Consider the following 24,992-nt stretch of genomic DNA (forward strand, 5'->3'; position numbering starts at 1 on the left):
ATTTCTCTCCTGATTCAGACATGATTACCTTTTAACTGGGAAAAAAACATTATTATAGATAGAGGACTCATATTTAAGCTGGAAGAAATGGTTTGAAGTCAAAAACATTTTAATGACATATTTGTTTCTTATAAACATGCAGCTTTTCACTTCACAGTATGTTAACTGTTGGATTTGAGTGATTTGTTTTACTTTTGGATTATTGTGATGTTTTTATCAGCTTTTTGGACTCTCATTCTGATGGCACCCATTCACTGCAGAGCATCCATTGCTGAGCAAGTGATGCTGTAATGCTACATTTGTCCAAATCTGATGAAATAACTAACTCATCTGCATTTTGTATAGTTTCAGATGTTCAGCAAATTGTAATTTTTAGGTGAACTACTCCTTTAAGTAATTCTGTCTTTAAATAAACTGGTGCATCTTTCATAAAAATAAAGGCTACTTGGTTTGATATTTTGCCTAATGCAATGACATTCATACATTTTTAAATAATTTTTGTGGCCGCTGTACACAAATAAGAAGTCTGTTTGTGATCTTTCTTAATGCAAAACACTGCAAGGCAATAAACAAACATGAAAATGAAACTAGAAATGCACGCCTGTATTACAACAGCAAAAACCCAATTATCCAATAACAAAGTCGACTGCATGACAGCAATCAGTTTTTATTCTGACATCATCGCCCTCTAGTGTCTGACCTACAACAGGACAATCTGTGCGTTTGTTACAGCACTGGATAAATAACGCTCTTCATTGATGGAACATGAACTTTGACTTCACGGCACAATATTTCACAAAGCTCACTGTATTATATGCAGTGTTCAGACCATAATATCACTGATGAATCTAAGAGCAAAAGCTTATATGAGTGAAAAGTTTAAAGTGCCGACAGCTTTTTATAGTCCAGTTATATCATGGCTTTTGGCGCATGATGTAGTTCTGACCGGTTAAATCTTGTTGAGTTCTGGTGTGTCAGTCGTGGACCGGCACCGGCGGTTTTGTACAGGCGGCGCTTCTGGTACGTGAGCCAGTGGATCCGGACGGATCAGGAACCTGCAGAACACAAAGAGCACTTTGAGTGATTCATGTATGAGAGATTACTCTGACAATGTGATTCTTGACACAAATGTTTGTGTGTCAGTGTGCATCAGGTTTTGCTGACTTTATGAGGGACGAATGTCACTGCAAAGTTGCTTAAACATCACGCACATCCGAAAAAACACACATAAATGTGACCAAATGTCCCTTCCAAAACAGTAAAACCTGGAATGGTCTACATTTGGGGGATTTTTGGGTGGCCTTCTGAGAAAAACAGATGTATGACTTAAAAAAAAAAAAAAAAAAAAAAAAAAAAAAAAAATTTATAAATATACAGTACAGGCCAAAAGTTTGGAAACATTACTATTTTTAATGTTTTTGAAAGAAGTCTCTTCTGCTCATCAAGCCTGCATTTATTTGATCAAAAATACAGAAAAAACAGTAATATTGTGAAATATTATTACAACTTAAAATAATAGTTTTCTATTTGAATATACTTTAAAAAAAATAATTTATTCCTGTGATGCAAAGCTGAATTTTCAGCATCATTACTCCAGCCTTCAGTGTCACATGTAACATCCAGTCTATCACATGATCATTTAGAAATCATTCTAATATTCTGATTTTATTATGAGTGTTGGAAACAGTTCTGCTGTCTAATATATTTGATGAATAAAAGGTTAAAAAGAACTGCATGTATTCAAAATATTTTTTTTATAATAATATATATTCTAATAATATATTTTCTTTACTATCACTTTGTATTCAATTTAACACATCCTTGCTGAATAAAGGTATTGATTTTATTTAAAAAAAAGAAAGAAAGAAAAAATTACTGACTCCAAATTACTGACCAGTAGTGTATATTATTATTACAAAATATATTTTAAAAACATAGCTTTTTTTTTTTTTTTTTTTTTTTTACATTTTATTCATCAAAGTATCCCAAAAAAGTATCACATGTTCTGAAAAAATATTAAGCAGCAGAACTATTTCCAACTTTGATAATGAATCATCATATTAGAATGATTTCTAAAGGATCATGTGATAATGATCCTAAAAATTCAGCTTTGCAACACAGAAATAAATTTAAAAACAATTATTTTAAATTGTAATAATATATCACAATATTACATTTTTTTTCTGTATTTTTGATCAAATAAATGCAGGCTTGATGAGCAGAAGAAACTTCTTTCAAAAACATTAAAAATAGTAATGTTTCCAAACTTTTGACCTGTACTGTATATATATATATTTTGGGGTTTTCTTTAATTTATTTTTGTTTCAGTTGTGGTTTAGTACTTAAACTTATTTCAGTAGCCAAATCAACACTTCTAATTTTTACATTTTAATAATTATGTTTATGCCAGTGTTGTTTTATTATTGAGAGTTATAGTTTTTATTATTACTCATTTTTAGTTTTTCTATTTATAATTTAAATTGGAACATTTAGTAAAGTAGCCCATTATTTTTAAGATATCTATGATTTTATTCAGTTAGGGCCTACAATTAGTTAAAGAATAACAGCAGTCAAAGAGGTAAATGTGTGTATATGTGTATCTGTCAGGATGTGCTACATACACAACATCATTGAGCTGCAGCAGCGTGTCGGGGGCGGGGTTTATCAGCACATACGAGATGGAGTTCTGCTGGTCATTCAACTCATCTGCAACAGAGATTGGTGGATACATCTGTCACTCAACAATATGGTTAAAGTTCCACAGGGAAAGATGAAGCAAATTAACATCTAGATAAAAAACTACATGCTACAATTATATGCAATGTAGCCTGAGATAAAACTGACTGAGAGTTATAATGGATTCAATAGTTTATTAAAATCTAAATATGCCACAAAATCAAATCGTGACTCAGGCATTTAGCACATATGCTTGAATCTGGCTTGCATCATATTCTCTCTATAACCTCTCAAAACATGTGGTTAGAATACCATAAAAAGAATAAATAAACCCATGGAGCAAACTATTCATGGCAACACTATAGTAGAGGGTGTTTACCTTGCAAATACCCCAAATTAACTCGGTTCATTACATCACTGGCTGTTAGATTTGTGACATCCTCTATATGAGATGAAAGTTAGAATGAAAAAGAGGAAGAGAGAAATATTTTAAATCAAAATTACTATCTGGAAGTATAATGTCTGATAAAACAATGGTTCTTCTGACCAAGAATGTAATAACATTCAGGATTCAACATAATCAGTGTTCACAACCCTTTTTAATTCCATAATCTGATATAAATTTTCAAGTGAAATGTGATATGAGAGAAATGTAGGACAGGAATTGATTTTATCTGTCAGGAATTTAGTGAAAAAAGGAGGGTTATGGTGGTTACAGCCTCCTAACCACATTAAAACAAACATGATTTGGGCAGATCTTAAATTACTTTACTTAAGCATAAACATATAAGCCTATAATTATAATATTATATTGTATAATGAGGTAAGGGGTGTGTTTACTGTATCCCGCCGTGTGCAGGCCCAAGTGCTGCATGCGATTCCTGACCAGTTCCGTAAGCTCCTCCCTTTCCGAGCGGCGTAACACGCCCAGACGCTGTTGGATGGAGCTGAGGGAGGAGTCGCTCCTCTTCACGCTCCGCCTACTGAGACGCCTCGTCCAGTACATGCTCTTCTTTCTCAGGAGCGGGTGCTCTGATTGGTCACTGCTGGAGGAGCTCCGGGTGAGGATCTTTGACTCCTCCCCCTTCTCCCTGGTGTCGTTTAACCCTTCGATGCTGACGGAACCTTGAAACTGGATGCGACCGTAACCATGGAAACAAAAAATACAATGGGAAATATTAATAGCGCCGCCATGGAAACTGAAGAAAAGAATATAAGGTCAGCAGAGACTGAGCACACAAGTATTGATCAGCAGCAGGTGAGAAATTTGCTCACAACAAACAAATGATGGATGGATGGATGGATGGATGGATGGATGGATGGAGACAGACAGACAGACAGATAGATAGATGAACGGACAGATAGACAGGTAGACAGACAGACAGACAGACAGACAGACAGATAGATAGACGAACAGATAGATAGATAGATAGATAGATAAATAGATAGACAGATAGATACCTCAGGTGAAGCGTGTGATTCTGTGCGGTAGATTCCGATTGGAATCTCTGAACTAGAAGAGCAGAACTTCTGGAAGAGTCTCCCGTATGTGTGGATCCAGAGATCAGCCTCACATACATGCATCTACACACACAGGAACATGTTCATAAACAAACACTGACAGATCACAACTCACATCATTCTAAACACAGAAACACAGTGTGTTGAGCTCACAGCGCACAGGTATCCTGATCCAGGCGTGGTGTCCAGTCCCAGCAGCAATCTGACTATTGGGATCATGTAGTCCTTCACAAAACACTCATGTACAAAACAAACCACAAAATGATCAACAAACAAAACCAAAATCAGCATTACTAATGCATCTCTCTGCACAGACAAACATCCAGATACGTTAGATAGACAGGCAAAAAGATCTTTCAAAAGTTTTTTATTTAAAAACAATGACCCCAAACTTTTGAATGGTATTACACTTTGAATCCAATGTAAGTCACCAAATGCATAAAATGTTACTATTTGTAACAGTAATGTTTAATTCCTGAGTACAAGAGTTTATTAGGGATAATCCAAATTATTCCTCTTTAAAAGGCGCGCACACACACACACACACACACACACACACACACACACACACACACACACACACACACACACACACACACACACACACACACACACACACACACACACACTATATTTACCTGGTACAGGAGTGTGTCCAGCATGCTGATGCTGAAGACTCGACCAGCCGCAAACGGAAGTCGAAACATGAAGGCAAGATTCGAGCCTTTGTCACGTTCCTTCTGTCGATCGAACACACACATTTTAAAATAATCCAACTACAAAACTACAGTATTCAGTACTTAAATCTCTGTTAAATCATGTCTTACCTTCTCGAGTTTGGACAGAGCGAGTGAGTAACAGTCCTTGGCTCTGAACTGCATGAATCTCATGTTTGATGGGTGAGTCAGTTCTGTGGTTATACTGAGACTTGGAAACAACCTGGAGAGACGCAGACAGAGAAAATGAGACTGTTATGAGATTTGTATTTACAATTATGCACTTGGCAGACGCTTTTATCTAAAGCGACTTACAGTGCATTCAATTTAAACATTTTATCAGTTCATGCATTCCCAGGGAATCAGACCCATGACCTTTGGTGACACTGAAATGATAAATTATGCAAATTATGTTAATTTTTATTGGTAGATTGCAGGGCTTTGGTTCTAGTCTCACCTGAACATGGTCTGCACGTTGACGATGGTTTTAGCATCAGCCATATAGTCTTCCTCTGCACTCATAGTGCTTTCTTTATCCACCACCACTAGATTATCAGCATACAGAACACCACACTGCAATAGGCTGTCCAAACTGTCAATCACACAAACATCCAATCAGATATATTCACATCTAGAGGGATATATTTGAATTGGCTGTCAAAGATAGGGCTGCACGATTAATCAAAATAAAATTAATTGAAAATAATAATAATAATAATAATGATATGGCATAATGAAATTATGGAATCACAAAGGGTGTGATTTAAATATGCACTGAAAATAATTATTATATAACTTTTTTCTTAAATACATTTTTTTTTGTTTTACAGTGAAATATTACAAAAGTGACATGTATTATTTTTGTATATTTTTTTTGACACTGATACACAATCACAAAACTTTGGCCAAATTGTGCAGCCCTTTTTAAAATATAAAACACATTTTAAATCGCAATCAGTTTTTTATTAGAAAATTCTCAATTTTTTCACCAAATCGTGCTTGATTAAACTGAATAAATATATACGCTATGCATTATTTTTATTGTTAAGATTTTCTTAAATAGAGTTTTTTAAAATTTTACAGGGAAATACTACAATAGTAATATTTATTATTTATTTTTGATTAATATTTTTTAGTAATAATAATAATAATTATCACCATTATATTATTATAATTAATATTATTATTATTATTAAAGTCATATTGATATATAATTACAAACATTTTGGCCAATTTGTGCATCTCTTTTCTATACATAAAGTACATTTTTACACACAATTGCATTTTTTTTATTATTAGAAAATCTAATTTTTTTTCTACAAATCATGCAGCCCTAGACAAACAGAAGGTTTTTTTTGCTCTAACTGTACTTGTCAATGGTGCCACCCATATAATACACCATTGGGAAGCAGGATATGGCCTCAAGGAAGTGGTCATCGGGTCTGCAGGAAGTAGAAAAACATTAATAACACTACTGAAACACACATGAGGTGAATGTGTGTGTGTGTGTGTGTGTGTGTGTGTGTGTGTGTGTGTGTGTGTGTGTGTGCTTACAGGTTGTCTAACAGCAGGACTATAGGGTTGAGCTCTCGTCTGGGTCTGTAATAGGCTCTTAAAGGCACTATGAAGTTGTAAAGGCCGTTTCCAGCCGTCTCAGCAGAAACAATGATCAGCTTGTTTTTGAAGCCATACGCTTTTGCGTCCTCAAAGGAAACATGCTCACAGCTCTAGAGAAGCAAATGTGAGATAAATATGACATGCTGATGTGGTCCAGTGCAATGCATTTTATGCAAATACAACATTAGGATGGCATTCGTAGCTCACGGAGGCTGGTGCTCACCTGGTCAAGCCGTAAACAGCAGAAATGGGCCTTCTGGGGCAGGAGATGGCAAAGGGTTGGGGAGCTCCCAATGTATGGAGAGTTTGGAGGGTATCCTTTCACAAATCTGAGGAAATTAACATTAAAATACACCCTAAAAGGGTTAGTCTGCATAAAAATATCAACATTTACTTCAGTTTGCATCTTCAATGGAACACAAAAGGAGAAAATTTTATAAATGTGCACATGCACTGATGCAGGACCATACTGCGATTTAAAAACTGATTTTGGAAAGAAAAATAAACTCCAGATTCGCATGTTTTGTGATTATATATCAATATGTACAATAAATGTATTAATAATATGACTATCAAATAATAAAATAAACAATATTTTAAATAAATAATGAAATTTAATTTAATTAAATAATTAAGTAATTAAACATGTCTACTGCTCAATTATTGTAGTATCTTTTATATTATTATTTTGATATTATTATTATTAACAAATAAAAAATATGAATATAACTAAATAAATATTCTATAAATATAACCACATAAAAAATTACTATTTTAAAATTACTTTCTATTATACAACTTTATAATAGAAAGATTACTATGAAGAAACTATAAAATAACAAGAAATATAACTATTATTATTATTACTCTTACTGTACTGTAAAATAAAATTTTGCAAATAAAAAAATTAAATAAAATTTTTATTTTTCTTGTTTTATGATTACTATTGTTAAAAATTAAAATCTTAAACAAAAATAAAAATATTACTATTATCATATTTTACTGTAAAATAAAATAAATTTATTTTAAATAAAATTTTATTTTACAATACCACTGTATAATTTAAAAAATAATACTTATGGCTAGGGCTGCACGATATTGGGAAAAAATGACATTGCGATATTTTATTTTTCTGCGATATATATTGCGATATGAAATCTAAACTAAACTGGGGTGAGCACACTTACATTCTCATTTTAAATGATTTAAAACATCAGAGTATTATTTAAATTAGAATAAATTATTTGTTTGTAACTTTAGGATATGGTTTGAATTGTTAACATATTAACTAACATGAACTTACCACGAGCAATACTTTTGTTACTATATTTATTAATCTTTGTTTATCTTAGTTTATAAAAACACAGCTGTTCATTGTTTGGTAATGTTACTTCACAGTGCATTAACTATGTTAATAAATACTGTACAACTTTTGATTTCAACAATGAAGGCTATAGCCTAAATGTTGAAATTAACAATGTTGTAGAAGTGCAGTTTAGTAATAGTAAATGTTAAATAATGTAGTTAAATAGTTTAATAAATAGAATATTATTGTAAAGTGTTACAGATTTTTTTATACACCAATTCAGACGTCTCGTGAGTTCAGTGTTGGACAGGTCAGTTGTTTAAACCATCCATTAAATTGAATCGGTTCAAATGAATCATTAGTTCGCGAATCAGATGTGTACAGCACGCGTTGTGTAATTATCTCGGCAGTTTAGGATATCGCACAAGATTTGACAACACAGAAAACATTTCATCACTGGATAGTTTTTTTTATTATTTTTGATTAATATGCGCGAGGGAGAGAGAGCAAGACAGCGCTCGTGTTGTTTGAAGACGGTGAAGGTGAGCGCGCGCGCGGCCGGGGCTCGCTCGCTCTCTCGCTCTCTCTCTCTCTCTGCTCGTTCTTATATGCGCCCTGTTAAACTGACAGGACTTAAAAACACATGCAAATGATAAACTTTCACTCTATGATGGTTAAGCTGTGCAATTAATTCGCGAATCACATTCGTCAAGGGCCGGGGAGCAGCTGGCCCGTGCGGTTAATGAATAACGGATCAACTACGACAGCCTACATCGCACATCCTGCGATGTGACTATCGTGGATTTGTATATCGCGATATCGATGCTTAAACGACACATCGTGCAGCCCTACTTATGGCTGTCTTAATTTCTTCATTTTTAAACATTAAACAATTTCGTTTTTTATTTTTAATTTATTTTGTTTTATTTATACTTTTAATTGACAGCTGACAGCCGTCAGTGGCTGTCAAACTCAACAATGGACAAAAAAGCACCACAAAATGACCCTTTTCCCTTTAGGTTTCAGAAATCATATTCATTAAAAACCTTATACACTTACTTTGCTTGTGAAGTTGAGATAAATCACATAACCCCTTTTAATTTGCACAAATGTTTGAATTTGTATTAGGAGCTAAAAACGAACTCACTCATTAGCTGTTACATCTTCATCTGACTGTCCGGCCTCATCCTCTGATTGGTCGCTGAGCAGATCACATGGCAGTAAGGAGGCGGAGTCAGCGAGCTCTAGAACAGGCGCTATGCTTGGGCGGCGGCTTCCTTGATCGTTCTCCGGGGGCGGAGCCAATTTGGCACCGCTCTCAGTGGGACTGGTGTTCTGAAAATCCATGGCAACCGTACCTGAAAACATACAATTATACAGTTAGAACAAAGAAATTAGAATCTCTGGTTATAAACAGACCTCTGACAACTTCCTGTCTCCCTTCTATCCATTCTCGCTCACCCATGCTAGCGATGATGCTATGAACAGGCAGGCCAGACGGGCTGTTTAAAATGTCACAGTGGCCCCGCCCCTTTCCCTGATCTTCTTCCTGTCTGAAGATGAAGGCGGAGTTTTCCTCCTTCGTGATGTTGATGTAGTAACAGGTGTCGCTGGCAGACATTATGTGGCGCGGTCCAGGGTTCAACAAGATGCTTTTGATGTCTTCTCTCTTCACGCCGATCAGACACACACCATACCTTTACACACAAACAGACCAAAATGGCCTCACAGCACAAGTTTAAACACATTTAATATGTGACAAAGCGTGAATAAACCTACTTCTTGTGGGCATGAAAGGCTGCGTAGGTGAAGCTTTTGCTGTTGTAGTCTCTGAAGAACATACTGTCACCCAGACGGATATGATACACCTCATTACCCGAACAACGGCCGTACATCCTCTGCCACTGCTCTGGAGACTGCTGGCCCTCTCTGAAAGGGATTTTACATGTTATAACTATTTTTCCATTACATTTTCATTTAACAGGTCACAATATCAAACTTAAATTAAGATATACTGATTGCTATACAAGTTTATTGGAACTCTATGGGATTTTTGAGCATGAAAAAGCACTGAAGTAATGGAAATTACTTGAAGATTATTACTACTCTAACATTTAAAAGTTTGGGTTGGTAAGATTTAATGTCATATGTTTCTTCTGCTCACCAAGGCTGGATTTATGTGATTAAAAATTACAGTAAAATTGTGAAATATTATTACAATTTAAATAACTGTTTTTTTATTTGAATACATTTTAAAATGTATTTTATTCCTGTGATGAAAAGCTGAATTTTCAGCATCATTACTCCAGTCTTCAGTGTCACATGATCATTCAGAAATCATTCTAATATGCAGATTTTCTGCTCAAAAAACATTTCTTATAAATATCAAGCATTACATTTTTTGTGGAAACCATGATTTTTTTTTCCAGGTTTCTTAAATGAATAAAAAGCTCAAAAGTAATCTTTTTTAACACTATAAATGTCTTTACTGTCACTTTTGATTAATTTAATGCACCTTTGCTAAAAAAAAAAAAAAAAGAAAGAATTTAAGAATTTCTTAAAAAAAAAAATCTTGACCCCAAACTTTTGAATGATAGTGTGTGATGATATTGTTAAAAATGGTATTGCTGGAGATGCTATACAATTAAGTAAACTAATTCTCAAAATAAAACTATATATATATATATATATATATATATATATATATATATATATATATATATATATATATAATAAAACTCAACTTTCATAAAAAAAAAAAAAAAAAGGGAAAAAACTTTAAAATACCATGTTCTGAAAAAGTTTGGGGGAAAAAATGGTAATGACTAAAGGTGTGTTTGGGAAACCTGTCTGACAACAGTCAATATTTTTCCATTTGGTGGCGCTAGTAGCACAGAAATAACTTTACTTTTAAGAGCACTAATAAGCCCCTTTCACACTGCGATTCCGGAAAATACACGGGTAATGTGTCCCGGCAATTATTCCCAGGTCGCTAGATTTTGCCCCTTTCACACTGCCAGTGATTTCCCAGAATATGTGCGTGCGTTCACACACAACCCGTAAAGGTCCCGTAAAGACACGTGACATCAGGAAGTGACGTGTAATGCACGAGTCGAAAACGCTAGGCATGTTAACTTTCCCTTAAGCTGGCGAACGATCTCAGCTTCAGCGCGGATAGTGAGGAACTACTTGATCTCTGCTTCATTACAGTTTGCACCAATTTTTTCATCGCAAACGTTGATCTGCCTTCAAAACACCAGGTAAAAGAGTCGCACGATAACGTGCATCATCACTACGGCATGGCATTGGTTCTGGCTTTTGTTCACACAGAGCTCGTTCCGGGACTGAACTCGGCAATGTTACTAGGTCCCCAACCCGGGATCGATCCCGGAATCAATCCCGGGATGTGTTTGCGTTCACACAGAAGGTGATCCGGCAATGTTCCAGCAATTTTCCGGGTCGAACGTGCAGTGTGAAAGGGGCTATAGAGTTGTGACTCACTGTCCTCGAGATGTGTGGACCAGCAGGGTGATCAGCGTAGAGGTGGCCGGACACAGACAGTTCAGAGCCAACATGGCATATTTAAACTCTTCTTCACACACTACGTGATCTGCGGAAAGAAACCGACATTCTGCTCAGAGCCAAGATGGCTGACGGTTACTAAAATGAGTCATTCAAGGGCTTCAAATGAAAGTGAGAAGAAAAGAAATAAGGAATGCAGAAAGAGTGAGCAATATTCAGAAAAAGAATGTGAAATAAAGGCAAATCAGTACCTGCAAATTTAACATGGAACTTGTTTTCAGGTTTGAGAATCTGGACGTAAAGAGGGCAGTTCGGAGCGAAGTCTTTCACAGCCCAGGCCCTCAGAATGGTCTGGTGATCCTGTCAATACATCAATACTAATCAATATATGTTTATTAATTAACATATACATTTGATAATCTAACTGGATTGAATGTGTAAAACAAATGATACCATGTGACTGTAATATAATGTTGTTAAATTAGTTATTTTATTTATTTATTTATTTATTGTAGTTTAATGTTGTGTGCACTTTATTTTTCTTTCTTTCTTTTTTCTGTTTTTTTTTTTTTTTTTTTAATTAATTTATATTTTATGGAAGCCCGTTTCTGCCACTGAATAAAAAAAAAAAGTGACTTTTTTTCTAGTTTTTATGTCTTTTTTCTGACTTTTTTTTCTCTGGTTTGTATTTTATAATTTTGACTTTATAACAAGCAATTGCCAGTTATACATCCAGAATTGCGTGATATAAACGAGTTAAAGTCCAATTTTGAGGGGGGGGGGGGGGGGGGTTGATATGTTCTCAGAATTGCAAGTTTATATCTCACAATTATGACTTTTTAACTTGCAATTGCGAGTTTGTATCACGCAATTATGAGAAAAAAACACCAGATTGTGCAATGACCTTTTTTTTTTTCAGTGGCGAAAACGGGCTTCCATAGTTTTTTGTTGTATATTCATGGGTTAAATCTGCTTTTGAATTTTAAATTAATGTTGTGTGCTTTTTCTGATTTTTCTTTCTCTGTATTTATTTTTTCTGTTTTTGTTTGTTTTTTGTTATGTATTGTTGGGTTAAATCTGCCTTTGAACTGTAACATAATGGTGTTTGCACTTTTCTTTCTTTTTTTTGTTTCTTTCTTTAGTTTTTTTAGTGTGTATTGTTCAGTTAAATCTGCCTTTGGGTTGTTTAATTGTGCTAAAAATCGAATTGAATATCAGATATTGGAGAAAAAAACTATTAATCAATAAATGACAAATAAATTAAGAAGAATCTTATTCTAGGTTTTCAAGTCTGATATTGCAATCAGTATTACCAGAAAATACTGATGTGTAACTTCCTCAATACATATGAACAGTAAATAAAAGATAATTGATTTGTGTGAACACTCACTGCCGCCATGCGATCAGCTTCATTCCTGCTGCTGAGAATGAAGCAAGCTTCTGCATCGTCCATCCTACAGAACAAAAGTGACCAATCACAGGGTGGTTAACGAAGCAGACCAATCACAGAAGCCAAAAATGTATGCTATTCCACATTCTGCTCTCCTTCAAACAATGAGTAAACTGTTTTGTACACAAAAAAATGAGACCAATTGTTTGGGGACAGGCTTAAATAATAATAATATATGAGGCACAGAATCAACTACTACTGCCCAGTGATCAGATTTTAATTAATTTTATCCATTAGTTGCTGCAGTCCTATGGAAATAAATAAAACCATATGCAATTAGAAAATGCTGTGACTGAACAGTGAGGCTGTCACTCACTTGGCTCTCAGTAAATCCTGGTTTTTGAGGGCGGAGCCTTGAAGGTAGATGACCCTCTGTGACCAGAGAGGAATCTGTAGAATCCTCCTCACCTGGACGTCCACCTCACATGGACACAAGATGACCACGTAATAATCCTAAACATGCACAAACACAACATGTGATGATCAAACTAGAACAAAATACTGTAAACATCAGACAAGATGGACAGAAATGACATTCTGAACCTATTAAACACACAAAGACAGACGGAATACACACCTGTGTGTGAGGATGAGCGTAGAATTCATTGAGAAAGTCCATGAGTAGGTCGATTTTGAGAGTACTGACACATAAGACCACATGTCTCTCTGTCTGAGCTCGATGTCTGCTGTAGTTTCCTCCGGATTTCTGCCTTTCCATCCACAGATAGATCAACTCCTCAAACTACAGCCAGAGAAAAAAAGACACATGGTAAAATACTTCAAGATCATCGGCACAGTCAAGTCAGTATTTGAGTAGACAGACAGTAAAATAAATAAATAAATACAGTAAATACAACTAATTTGTTATTTAATTCAGTTATTAATAAAAATACAAATACAACAAAAAATAAGAAAAATAATCTTGAAAATAAAACGGCATGTGTTAAAAAACAGAATAAATAAAAAAGATAAGTTCATTTATTAATGAAAACTATAAAACAAATACAATAAAAAAAACTTCTTAACAATAAAATGGCAATATTGACTTGAAAAAATCTCTAGTAACATGAAATTGGTGAATGGAGTGGTTTGCAAATACTTGTTTTTCTGAAACTACCGAAGCTTTATTTCTTGTATGGTTTCTATAAATAAAGGAAAAAAACACTTTGAAAGGTCATTGACTGTTCTTAATCAAGTCAGTAGTAGACAGAGAGTAAATAAAAAATAGTAAATAAAAAAACTAAATTACAAAAATAACAAATTCAAATATTAATAAAATGCAATTAAATTAAACAAATACAATAAAAAAGAAAAATAATCTTGACAATAAAATGGCATGTTCTGAAAAAGTAAATAAAATCCTTAACTTTTAATAAAAAATAAATTCAAACATAATAATAAAACAGATTTAAAAATACAAAAATAATTTTTAAAATAATTTTAAAATCTGAAAATATAATTGAAAATATAAAATGAGTAAAAGTGACAGACAGACTGTAAATAAAAAAACAAAAAATGAAGTGAAATTAAATTAAACAAATGCAATTTAAAAATAAACAAAAGAATTATAATCTGGACTTGAAAAGGTCTCCAGCAACCGGTTTGCAAATACTTACTAGAAAAACTAGAAAAGATTTATTTCTTGTTTCATTAATGGGGCGAGTGAATTAAAAAAGTGTTTAATTACCATTTTTTTGATACATTTATAAATAGCTTGAATCCTCTGACCTGTAGAGGCAGCACAACCAGGGCCACACAGATCATCACCACCACCAGCAGCTGAGACGGCCAGATCTGCGGCGTCACATCGCCGAAGCCCACCGTAGAGAAGGTCACGATGCAAAAATACAAAGCGTTGAAGAGAGACAGGCTCTTCTTACCAGCACGCTCTAAATGCTGGATACCACATGCGCTGAAAGAGACAGAGAAGAAGAAAGATCAGCTTTCGATAAAGAGTAGAGGTGGAAGTAATAAAATCGACTTAGATACTGTTGCTAGCTTTGCCAAGCTTTGCTGCTAGTGCTTGTACTGCTGCTGTCAAATATGGAGAGAAGCTATAAAACTAAATAAATTAAAATAAATAATGTATATCAATTCTCTAAATAAATTTGTTGTGTAAATAAAGCACAACTCATTTTAACAACTAAAAATAATCAGACTAATTATGTGTGCTAAAAGAGAAAAAAGATACATTTTTAATAAAAATTATTTTAAATATATATAAATTAAATTAAAACTGATTAAAATAAAAAAAATAATAATCTTGACAATAAAATAATGTGCTGAAAGATACAGTAAATAAAAAAACTAAATTTTAATAAATAAACAAAATGTTAAATATTAATAAACAAAATAAAATAAACTACATTAAATAGATTTAAAATAAAAATAATCTTGATAACAAAATGATGTGTTGAAAGAGATAGTAAATAAAATTTCAGTAAATGCAATTTTTAATAAATAAATAATTCAGTTATTAATAAAAAAATTAATTAAACACAATTTTAAAAAATATTTAAAAAATAATCTTGACAATAAAATGATGTGTGCTGAAAGAGAGTAAGTATAAAACTAAATTGTTATTAAAAAATATTAATTATTAATATTAATACAAATACAATTACATTAAAAAACACAATAAAAACAAAATAAAATGTATGTGCTGAAAACTTATATACATATATATATATATATATATATATATATATATATATATAAAATAAAATTTTAAAATGAAATAAATCTTGATCAAAAAGCCTCCAATAATAATAAATGGTGAATGGAGAAATTTGCAAATGCCAGTTTTCTAAACTGAAAGAAGCTCTAATTCTTGTTTGGATTTTGAAAATGAAGGCAATGAGATTTAAACATGTTTAATTACCATATTTTACATTTTGAAATGTGTATATTGCTTGACCAAAAATCTCTGTGATATATATCGCCCAGCCCCGAACCAGAGGAAAATGATTCTTACCCAGTGAATACGAGACATAGCAGAGTGCAGATAAGAATGAGGACCTGGTTGAACATGGCCGAGTGTGTTCTCTGAATGGCTCGGTGCAGATCATTCTGTAACACACACATGTCGTCTGGTTTCAGTATAGCATTGCATAGACACTGCTGTTTCAGTTTATTTAGGAATGGTCAACACTCACTATCATGCTCTCCAGAGCACACTTGGCCAGCCAGCAGTTGAGAAACACTGGGATAAACAGGTTTCTGAGAGGAGGCCAGAAGATCTGACATCACAGAGAGAGAATCATAGAGGTCAGATTTTATAATCAGATGTCGTTCCGGATGTTATTTTTCTGAATATGCTTCTTACCGTTATGATGAAAGGGACAGTATTTAACATCTCCAACAGGAAAGACACCTGAAATATCTGCTCCCATAAATTACCCTGAAATAATATACATATGCACTCAGAAACAATCTGTTTCGAATATCAGGAACCAACAGTTGTGGTTGTGCCAAAGCAAAATGCAGTAACTAGACACTTCCGGTCTCAGATTCAGAGCAAACCGAGTGTGAAAAATCAATAAACACGTTCACACTTTGCACATATGCACACAAACTCACCTTGTAGCTGAGGTACATTAGCAACATGGCCTCCATGAAACTGATGGATGCTACAATAACCTGATGAAAAAAAATGTACAAAATAAAAAAAAAAAACAGCTAAGAATGAAATTTTAGCTCACAGGACATTACAATTATTATTTTATAGTAAAAACTCAAGCACAGTTTATTATACAGAAGCCAAAAATACCAGCATTACTGAATTTCAAGCGCAAACCCGAGAATCACAACTGCTACATAACGAGAAACGCTACAGGCTGGCGGCACCTACTGGTCAAAATCGTGTAAACGCAACAAAAACTTGTATTGTAACACTTTTAACAATCCAATTGCAAATATTGTAATGAAAATGTATTCCATTAGATGTAATCTACAAATAATTAAAAAGCATTAAATGTGACGGTTCTGTAAAAAGTGTTTTATTCATTTGTAGTCTTTGTTTTGTGTTTTATTAGACAGTTAAACTAGGTCAATTAAAAGCAATTACGTAGCATTGTATTTTACATGCATAAATATTAAAATTAATCAACTTCATGTACATTATTAAAATTGACCCAAGATCAATTAAAAACCATCAGATACTCATTTGAGGATTCACCAGATCACTGTAAAAAATTTTTTTTGAAATGATAAAGATTATTGGAGTATGTTTTACATAAATAAACAAATAAAAATAATACTTTTTAAGTCTTTCTGCTTCAAAATTTCATGTTTTCTTCAGTGTGTTACTTGCTATTTATTTGCAATTATTTGTAAAATTTACCTGCAATTTCTAAGTAAAAACTGTTTACACACCAATTTATTTTCAGCGTAGCGGCAAACAATCATAATTTTGTAATATTTTGAAACCAATGTTCGAAGCAAAGCCTTATGCACTGGCAGTTTGATTATGAACCACACAGATTCAAAATTAAAGATTGGTAAATGTTTCATAGCTTCATAAAGCAGTGTTTCAAAGGCTAAATAAATACATTTAAATATAAATGGTAACACTACAGTAAGGTCTCATTTTTTAACACTAGTTAATGCATTAACTAAAATGAACTAACAATTAACAACATATTTTCCCAGCATTTATTAACCTTTCTTAATGTTAGATTGAAATGTTCATGTTAGCTCACAGCGCATTGCCTAATTAACAGATACAACTTTTGATTTTAATAATATTATAAACTTAACATCAAATACGACTAATAAATGCTGTTCATGTTTACTAGTATAGTTAACTACTGTTATCACATGGCTCTCTGGAATACTTGATTCTAATTGGTCAATCACGAAATTCCGAGGTTTGTTATTCCCCGATAACATCCCTTAAAACTAATAACACAGGCTCATCCGGGAACTAAGAGTCATCGTGAACGTTGATGCTGATCAATGTTTTGTGTCTAATTATCTATTTTTGTGGCAAGCAGCCATGTAATAAGCGGGATATTGTACATCAGGCTGGTTGTTATCGCATAATAAAGCCCTTCAGTGTTACACAATAAACTGATGAGCCTGTCGGGCATTATTATGCAATAACAACCGGCTGGATGTCCATTATCCCTAACTTAACAAATGAAACCTTATTGTAAAGTGTTACCATATAAATATTTGCTTTTTTTGGACTCACCTGAATGGCCCAAACTGGTACTTTTCTGTCTACCCAGAATATCAGTTCCCTGGGAAAAAGAGGCAGATTAGAGCGAATAAATTAGAAGTGAAATCAACCTCGAATCACATCTGCATAACTGAAAATAAACTGCAGTTTGACGTTGATGGTTTGTCTCACCAGTTGATCTCGTTGGTCTGCGTGGTGCTGTTGCAGTTGACGCTGTAGAGAGAGGAGGTGTGAGTCGCTTACTGTGACACATCAATCTATAGGGGTATTTTACTGCAGCATAAGAAATGATTCACTAACTTTCTTTAAATATTAATCAAATTCTCTAATACCAGAAAAAATAAGTCATGGTAATCATGCTCTATAAGCCATTTTACACTCATAAACATTAAAAGAGCTGTTCACCAAAAAACTAAAATTTGCTGTTAATTTACTCACCTTCAGGCTATCCAAGATGCGGGTGAGTTTTTTTCTTCAGTAGAACAGTAAAGAAGATTTTTAGCTGAAATCGTGGTCCTTACTGAGTAACTGGCTACTGTCACTTTGGGAGTAAAAAAAGACATATACAAGCAAGACAAAATTGCTACTTGTGGCTCCTGACAATTTATTCAGGTCTTATGAAGCAAAACGATCGGCCTGTGCAAGAAACTGAGGATTATTTACAGTATGTTTACCTGTAATCCTGTTAGCCACAGACAAATGGTCCAGATGTCTGATTCGCGAATGAATCACTATTTTGAACAGATTCTTTTTTGTGAACGGGATGAATCAGTTCACCAAATCGGACTGAAGCGTCTGAAACAGTTTGTGGCTTAAGCAACACAGATCTACAAGTTACTCAATCAAAACTCACTTTCAGATGCCTGACAGTCACTCTGACTGGAAATGAACCAAAATAGCTGTGTTTTTGATCCTACGAAGAATTAACTTATTCAGCGCTCCAGTTCCTCCAACAGTCACTAAACTGAGGAATCAGTTCAACCCAGACCGAAGACCGATAAGTTGCTGATATGTGCATGTGTGAACCAAGCACTTGAATGAAGGGGCGAAATAAAAGTCGTTATGGTTTCTCATTGTTCAAGTTAAAAAGGTGATCTGATGAAGACTAGTTTATTCACTTTATATGGTTTAGACATGTACAACATTCACGTTTCACATCATTTGTTGAGTGCTTTAATAATATAATGGAGTATGTGTTACATAATTGCACTATTATGTAAACGAATTGGTGAATTTTAAATTAAAATGTTTACATTTAAAATTTGAACAGGTGGTCACTTGAACCAGGTCACTGAAACCAAATTTTTGAAAGAACCAGTTCATGGAAACGAATCAGATAAACAGGCTGTCTATCTATACTGATTCTTCTTGATCTTAGTGCCACTTTTGACACTATAGATAACTCTATTTTAATCACCCATTTAGAGACTGTCTTTGGAGTTTCTGATTCTGCATAGAAGTGGTTTAAGTCCTACCTCTCCGATCTCAAGCAGTGTGTTGTGATGGTAGGTTGCAGGTCTAAGGTCTGTGTGATGCAATCTGGTGTTCCCCAGGGATCGGTTTTTGGCCCTTTACTTTTTATATTTTCATTTTTCCACTTGGCCAGCTTTTAAGAACACTTTAAGATCACTTTTATGCAGATGACACTCAGATCTATATACATTCAAAACCTGATGTCAACGTGGCTGTCTCTTTTCTTTCTCAATGTTTTACTGAGATTAAAAATGGATATCTGAAGTTTCAAACTAAACTTTCTTGCACACACTGATCTTTTCATTTCATATGACCTCAATAAATTGCCAGTATCAATGGGTTTTAATTTTGTCTTGCCTGTATTTTCCTTTTTGACTCTCAAGTGACGGTAGTTTCAGACTTGTATTTCATGAATCACCATGGACCCCAGTTAAATTTTTTTACTGTTCTACTGAAGAAAAAAGTCACCTACATTTTAGATGGCTTGAGGGTGAGTAAATTAACAGTGAATTTTTATTTTTGGGTGCACTATTCCTTTAAGACAGTTCTGACCATGTGTGGCGGAGCTGGGCTGGATTGTCCGTCATGACTCGAATTATGTAAAGAACACATGTCAAAAGCTTCAGGCAGAAGTTAAATATTCGGATCCTTAAACCTGGAGGTGAAAGGTCAGTGCATTAACAGGCCATAGACATAAAGATAATAAAGGTTCAGAGGTAAATATCTACAGTTCAGGCAAACTTACTGGATCTTTGGTTTTTGATGAAGAAAAGTTTGAGTCTCTCTTTAAACGTGTTCTCATCCACATAAAACTCCACATGGACCCTGCAGGAAAAAAAAAAAAAAAACAATATCCAGTCAACAAATCACTGACTAAAATCAAAACTGAATGATTATGACATTAGGTCAGTTGTGAATTAAACTTGGAAAAATCGGAATATCACTTTAAAACATTTGCTAATAAAGCACCGTTTCATAGTTTCCATCCAATGTGTTAAACAGAACAAAGTATCAGTAATAAAATAATAAAGAGCTGCTGCACCGGGGGAAGCCTATTTTTCCCTACATAATAATTACTTGCGCCTCAGAGCATGCAGATGAATGCTGCAATAAACGCTGCTGACGAAACGAATGACAAACAATGCTATCTTGCTTTGAGAGGTGAAATCCTGATGTTTGGGAATGCACTGATGTGAGAAAATTATACCAAATCATTTTGATGACAGACTTTGGCTCAGGCATTTCAGAATGACTAAAACAACATTTGAGAAGATATGCAATAAAATGGCACCAGTCCTATTATCCAGACAAATGATCCGTTGAGGCAAAGTCACATCCAGGAATTTATTTGATAATTGTGTTTCCATTTAAGTTTAAGTATGTTTTCTTAACAAAGACAAAATCCAATTAAGTTTTTTTAATTTGTATTTTTAGATTTTATGTGCATCATGCCATTTCCATCCATTGTTCTATTATGTGACAACCCAAAACTTGCATAAAAATATGGTATGGAAACAACTATTGATTCATAATTTTAAAGTGTGACTTAACTGACCCAATACTTTTTGTGGACACTGTAATAAATTTATATACAAAGCACAACAAATCATGAGGTGGAAAACAGTTTCAACCAGCTGTACTTGCAATATATAGGCAGACAAATGGAGAGAAAACAGATTTATCATGAACGCTTTACATTGGTGAAGGTGGGTCTGCCAGCAGTGCTGTGTTATACAGTCAGTGTGGGTGAAAGTGTGTATTCGTGCATGTGGGTAATTGAAATACTTTTAGAAAGTCCTGAGATGTGACACGCTAAACTCCATCTAATACTATTTTAAACAGCATTTTGTGAATTATTTTATAATTATCATCATGCATGAATATATTAGTACTATTTAAAAGTAATTAGTAAAAGCAAAATCAGATTAAAAATGGTGAAATATGCAAAATTTTAACCTAAAATCTTATGAATCATGCATCAAATACTCATGTAGATATTGATTTATGTGATTACAATGCATAAATCATGTTATATAATGTCAATAGAAATGCTGTCATCCCTATATGTGCCTTTATGTGTGAGTTTTCCTGTGCATGTCAGTGTAAAACCAATCAGTGATATTTTGACGCATAAAGATTTTTTTTAATTCTTTCCAGAATCATGTTTTACTCTGTTTACATAGTTCAGCACTAAGAGCAATTCTCTACATTACAATCTCAGACATCTTCACTGGAGATGCGATGTGTCAGCTAGTTCCCATGGTGACCACAGGAGCGGTGGTTTTAATTGCCGTCATAAAGTGAGATGAAGCCATCAACATTACGAGCCGTGTCCAAAATTTTACATATGTTTCAGCTAGAAAATTCATGGATGATTGTATTTAGCATGGTTTACATATAAAAACTTTGACAACAACTGAAAAGTGCAGCACTCATCAGCACCTGAAATCCACTACAGTTTTCCAGCTTGAGGAAAACATCAAATAAGCCAGACTCAGTGAACATTTTAAGATATTCAATCATGCACAAGACTGCAGTGACTCTTAGAGACCTCGTATCCTACCTCTGCCCAGCATCGCTACCAAAAGAGTCCAGCCTCCAGTTGACAAGAGCCGGGTTAACCCAGGACGGCACTGCATTCTTCTGTTCCATAACAGAGAAAACCCAGAGGCTTTCTAGACGAGGATGTACGGAGATCTGAGCTGAGAGGATTGTTATGGAAGTACATAATCTACAGCGGCATGGTTCAAAATAACCCGCCCACACGCTCTTGATTGCAGGCGCGCAAGCGTGCACTTCCCTGCCAGAGTTCTGCTCGGTCTCTCTCTGTCGTGTATGTCTCTGCATTAGAATTTCAATGCACTTTAATTGTTTATTCATTTTACTATAGCATCTCTTTGTTGAAAATAGGCATAAGCTGGATGTTTCTGACGTGGACAACAGCTGTGGCAAACCTACCGTTATATGCATTCTGTTAATGCATAAAGCTTATTAAACATACATGATTTTTTGTATAGTAAATGATTGTCATCATAGCAACATGCCTCAAGCGTGTTTGTCTTTGTGATGGTGGAAGTACAAATAATGTGCTTACAAAGAGAACTCTGAATGAAGGAGCAACTCAAACTCACCAAAATATAATTGAAATATTTCAGTCAAATGAGCAATTCCTTGGCTTTTTCCCACTTTCCACCTTTCCGCAATGCCCACCCTCTCTCTCCCTCCTGTTCTCAGGAAATTACAGATAATAACCTGCTCAGGAGGCTATTTCTGTCGATCTGAAGAGATGTGGCCGTGTGCCCACACACAAATGCACGATGAGACTTTTTCTTAACATTCAAGGCTTGCCAGAATCAAATTGCCAAGGACATATTTTATTGTTCTCTTGTTGAGCGGTTTAAAGAACAAATGCAAACATAACTAGATTTTTATATTTTCTGCGGTGCAAACTCAACACCAAGATCCTTGAACGTTCTAGTTGGTTGCCAAGACATCACTATGTGGTTGCTAAGTGTTTTTAGCATGTTGCACTGCAATTGCTTACCTTACATACAATACAAACACTCTCAGTGCGTCTGAAATTGCACACTGTCTGATCAGATGCTACATTTGAATTTACTTCACTACCATTAAAAAAAAGTATGTGCTATATAGAATGAATATGGGTAATATGAATCAAATTCAGACATACCACATCTGCCATGTTTATATGGTCATGTGACTTACAGCATTAGTTGCTTCACTTCACTGCCATTCACAAATCCTCTCCCGTGTTCTCATGGGATAGTAAGTGTACATTGAATGCGCACATCCACATGCAACTTCTAATCTTTTTTTGTTGTTGAGTACTAACCAACCATGACTAACCTAACATTCTTATATTATTTCGCTCATTGTATTGTCTCCCAGGTTAAACCTAAACAAACATTATTTGATTGTATCTGCTGGTCTTTTGGATGTAATTCTGACCGCTGGCCTTCAATAAGACAGGTATGATGTTGCAGGTGAAGTAATGGTAAAACTGGGCAATAAACAGTGCTGGGTAGATTACTTACAAATTGTAGTCCATTTCTGATTACAAATTACAAGACAGAATTGACATCATGACATGTATTAAACATTACATTACAAAAGGGTTTCCCAAACTGGTTTGTGAATGAACTAGTGGCCGGTGTGTTCAGTTCCCTAAACCTGGAAGATTTTCCAACTGTATATAAGCAGTAGAGTTTTTTTTTAGAAAGGAACATTTTAGGTAGAAACAAAAGAATTAGAGTGGATCAATAAATCATGAATAAATTACTGCCATTGTGTGAATACTATGTAATCATGTAGTGTATAAAAAGTAACTGTAATCTGATTATGAGCATTTTAAAATGTAATTATTACACGTACTTAATCCAGATGAATCAATAACTACCCAGCACTGGTAATAAACATCACTATGCATGTACCTGTCATCATGAAATGTCTGGTCTCCTAGCAACAGGTCTCGGAATCGGAAGTAGGTTTGAAGGGATGGAACCACAGATGCTCCAGAGGTCATCTCGAGGTCCTGCACATTTAAGACCACCCCTCTGCCCCCACATCTTGGCTTACATTGAGAGAAAACACACAGAGACATAGTGTAAAAGAGACTATTTGAGTTTTAAAAAAGCAAGCTAGTCTAAAGTGTCTTCTGAAGCAAGGCCTGTGACGTTTTGAGGGTAATAACTGCATTACCAAGACAAAATTTACCATAATAATTTTACAACAGAACGCGTTCTCACATGGAATTTGGTATGTAGTTTAAAAGTAGTTAATTTTTTTTTATAGAAAACGAAAATGACAAAGATTCTGTAATGATGGTTTATCTGTCTATCTATCTAATTTCAAACTTTGTTCTGAAAACATCTGTGCGCGCACTTTACCTCAGGCGCGCGGTGCGCGTGCTCCCATCATCGTATTCAAATGTATGGTTGGTGTAGCACGCGCCGCTCATCTTTTCATCCGGCGAGCAGCGCGCGGACGAAAACGTCACTGCCACTTTATCTTCCTCACGAGCCGGAGCTTCAGGCATCGCGCGCTTTATGATTTAAAAAAAAATCCGTTATCCAGTCAACGGTCAAACTGTCCTCATCAAGTAGACGGATAAAAACATTTTGAGGTAAAGGCTTTTGAGGTAAAAGTATATTACCTCCCAAAAATAGTGAGCAAATATCAAAACCTAATATGAAAAATCCGTGGATCTGAAATTCAGTCAATAGCTTGAACTTTATGATTTTTTAAAATAACACCTGTGGCGCGTACCGGAGTGTCTCAACTTCTACATCAAATAACATTGAGAGGTAAGATCGTCGAGGCATTTTAAAGTGTCAGACACAGCGCCGTGTGCTGGACAGCCTTGAACAGCATCTTATTCATGAATAATAACTATTACTCTGTAAAAACACATCTTTTTAGTTGCCAAGGCTACATCTATTCACAGTAACATAGCAACAGAGTTTTAGACTTCATTTCTTAGAAAAGGCAGATTACAGCATTGAATTATGT

General features: G+C 34.5%; 1 protein-coding gene across 2 annotated transcripts; it reads right to left on the reverse strand.

Annotated features, from left to right (window-relative positions):
- Positions 1-245: 245 nt before the first annotated feature.
- On the reverse strand, positions 246-24,794 carry kcnt1a (potassium sodium-activated channel subfamily T member 1a). Of its 2 annotated transcripts, XM_042748069.1 has the most exons (31): positions 24,371-24,794; positions 23,915-24,054; positions 20,209-20,288; positions 20,016-20,118; positions 18,162-18,203; positions 18,003-18,051; positions 16,388-16,447; positions 16,134-16,208; positions 15,964-16,047; positions 15,783-15,877; positions 14,537-14,720; positions 13,386-13,550; positions 13,125-13,261; positions 12,749-12,812; positions 11,610-11,718; positions 11,338-11,446; positions 9,616-9,765; positions 9,298-9,533; positions 8,984-9,194; positions 6,754-6,859; positions 6,468-6,640; positions 6,284-6,355; positions 5,371-5,505; positions 5,025-5,136; positions 4,836-4,937; positions 4,351-4,434; positions 4,138-4,260; positions 3,517-3,808; positions 3,056-3,118; positions 2,622-2,706; positions 246-1,055 (listed from the first exon to the last, which is right to left on the reverse strand). In XM_042748069.1, the coding sequence occupies exons 2-31, from the start codon at positions 24,004-24,006 to the stop codon at positions 950-952; spliced, it is 3,498 nt and encodes a 1,165-aa protein (XP_042604003.1). In that variant the 5' UTR covers positions 24,007-24,054; positions 24,371-24,794; the 3' UTR covers positions 246-949. The 2 variants fall into 2 exon arrangements, with proteins under 2 accessions (XP_042604003.1, XP_042604002.1); XM_042748068.1 differs by lacking the exons at positions 23,915-24,054; positions 24,371-24,794 and adding an exon at positions 22,027-22,270.
- Positions 24,795-24,992: the final 198 nt, after the last annotated feature.

Source organism: Cyprinus carpio, chromosome B21, assembly GCF_018340385.1.
Source record: "Cyprinus carpio isolate SPL01 chromosome B21, ASM1834038v1, whole genome shotgun sequence".
Taxonomy (NCBI): Eukaryota; Metazoa; Chordata; class Actinopteri; order Cypriniformes; family Cyprinidae; genus Cyprinus; species Cyprinus carpio.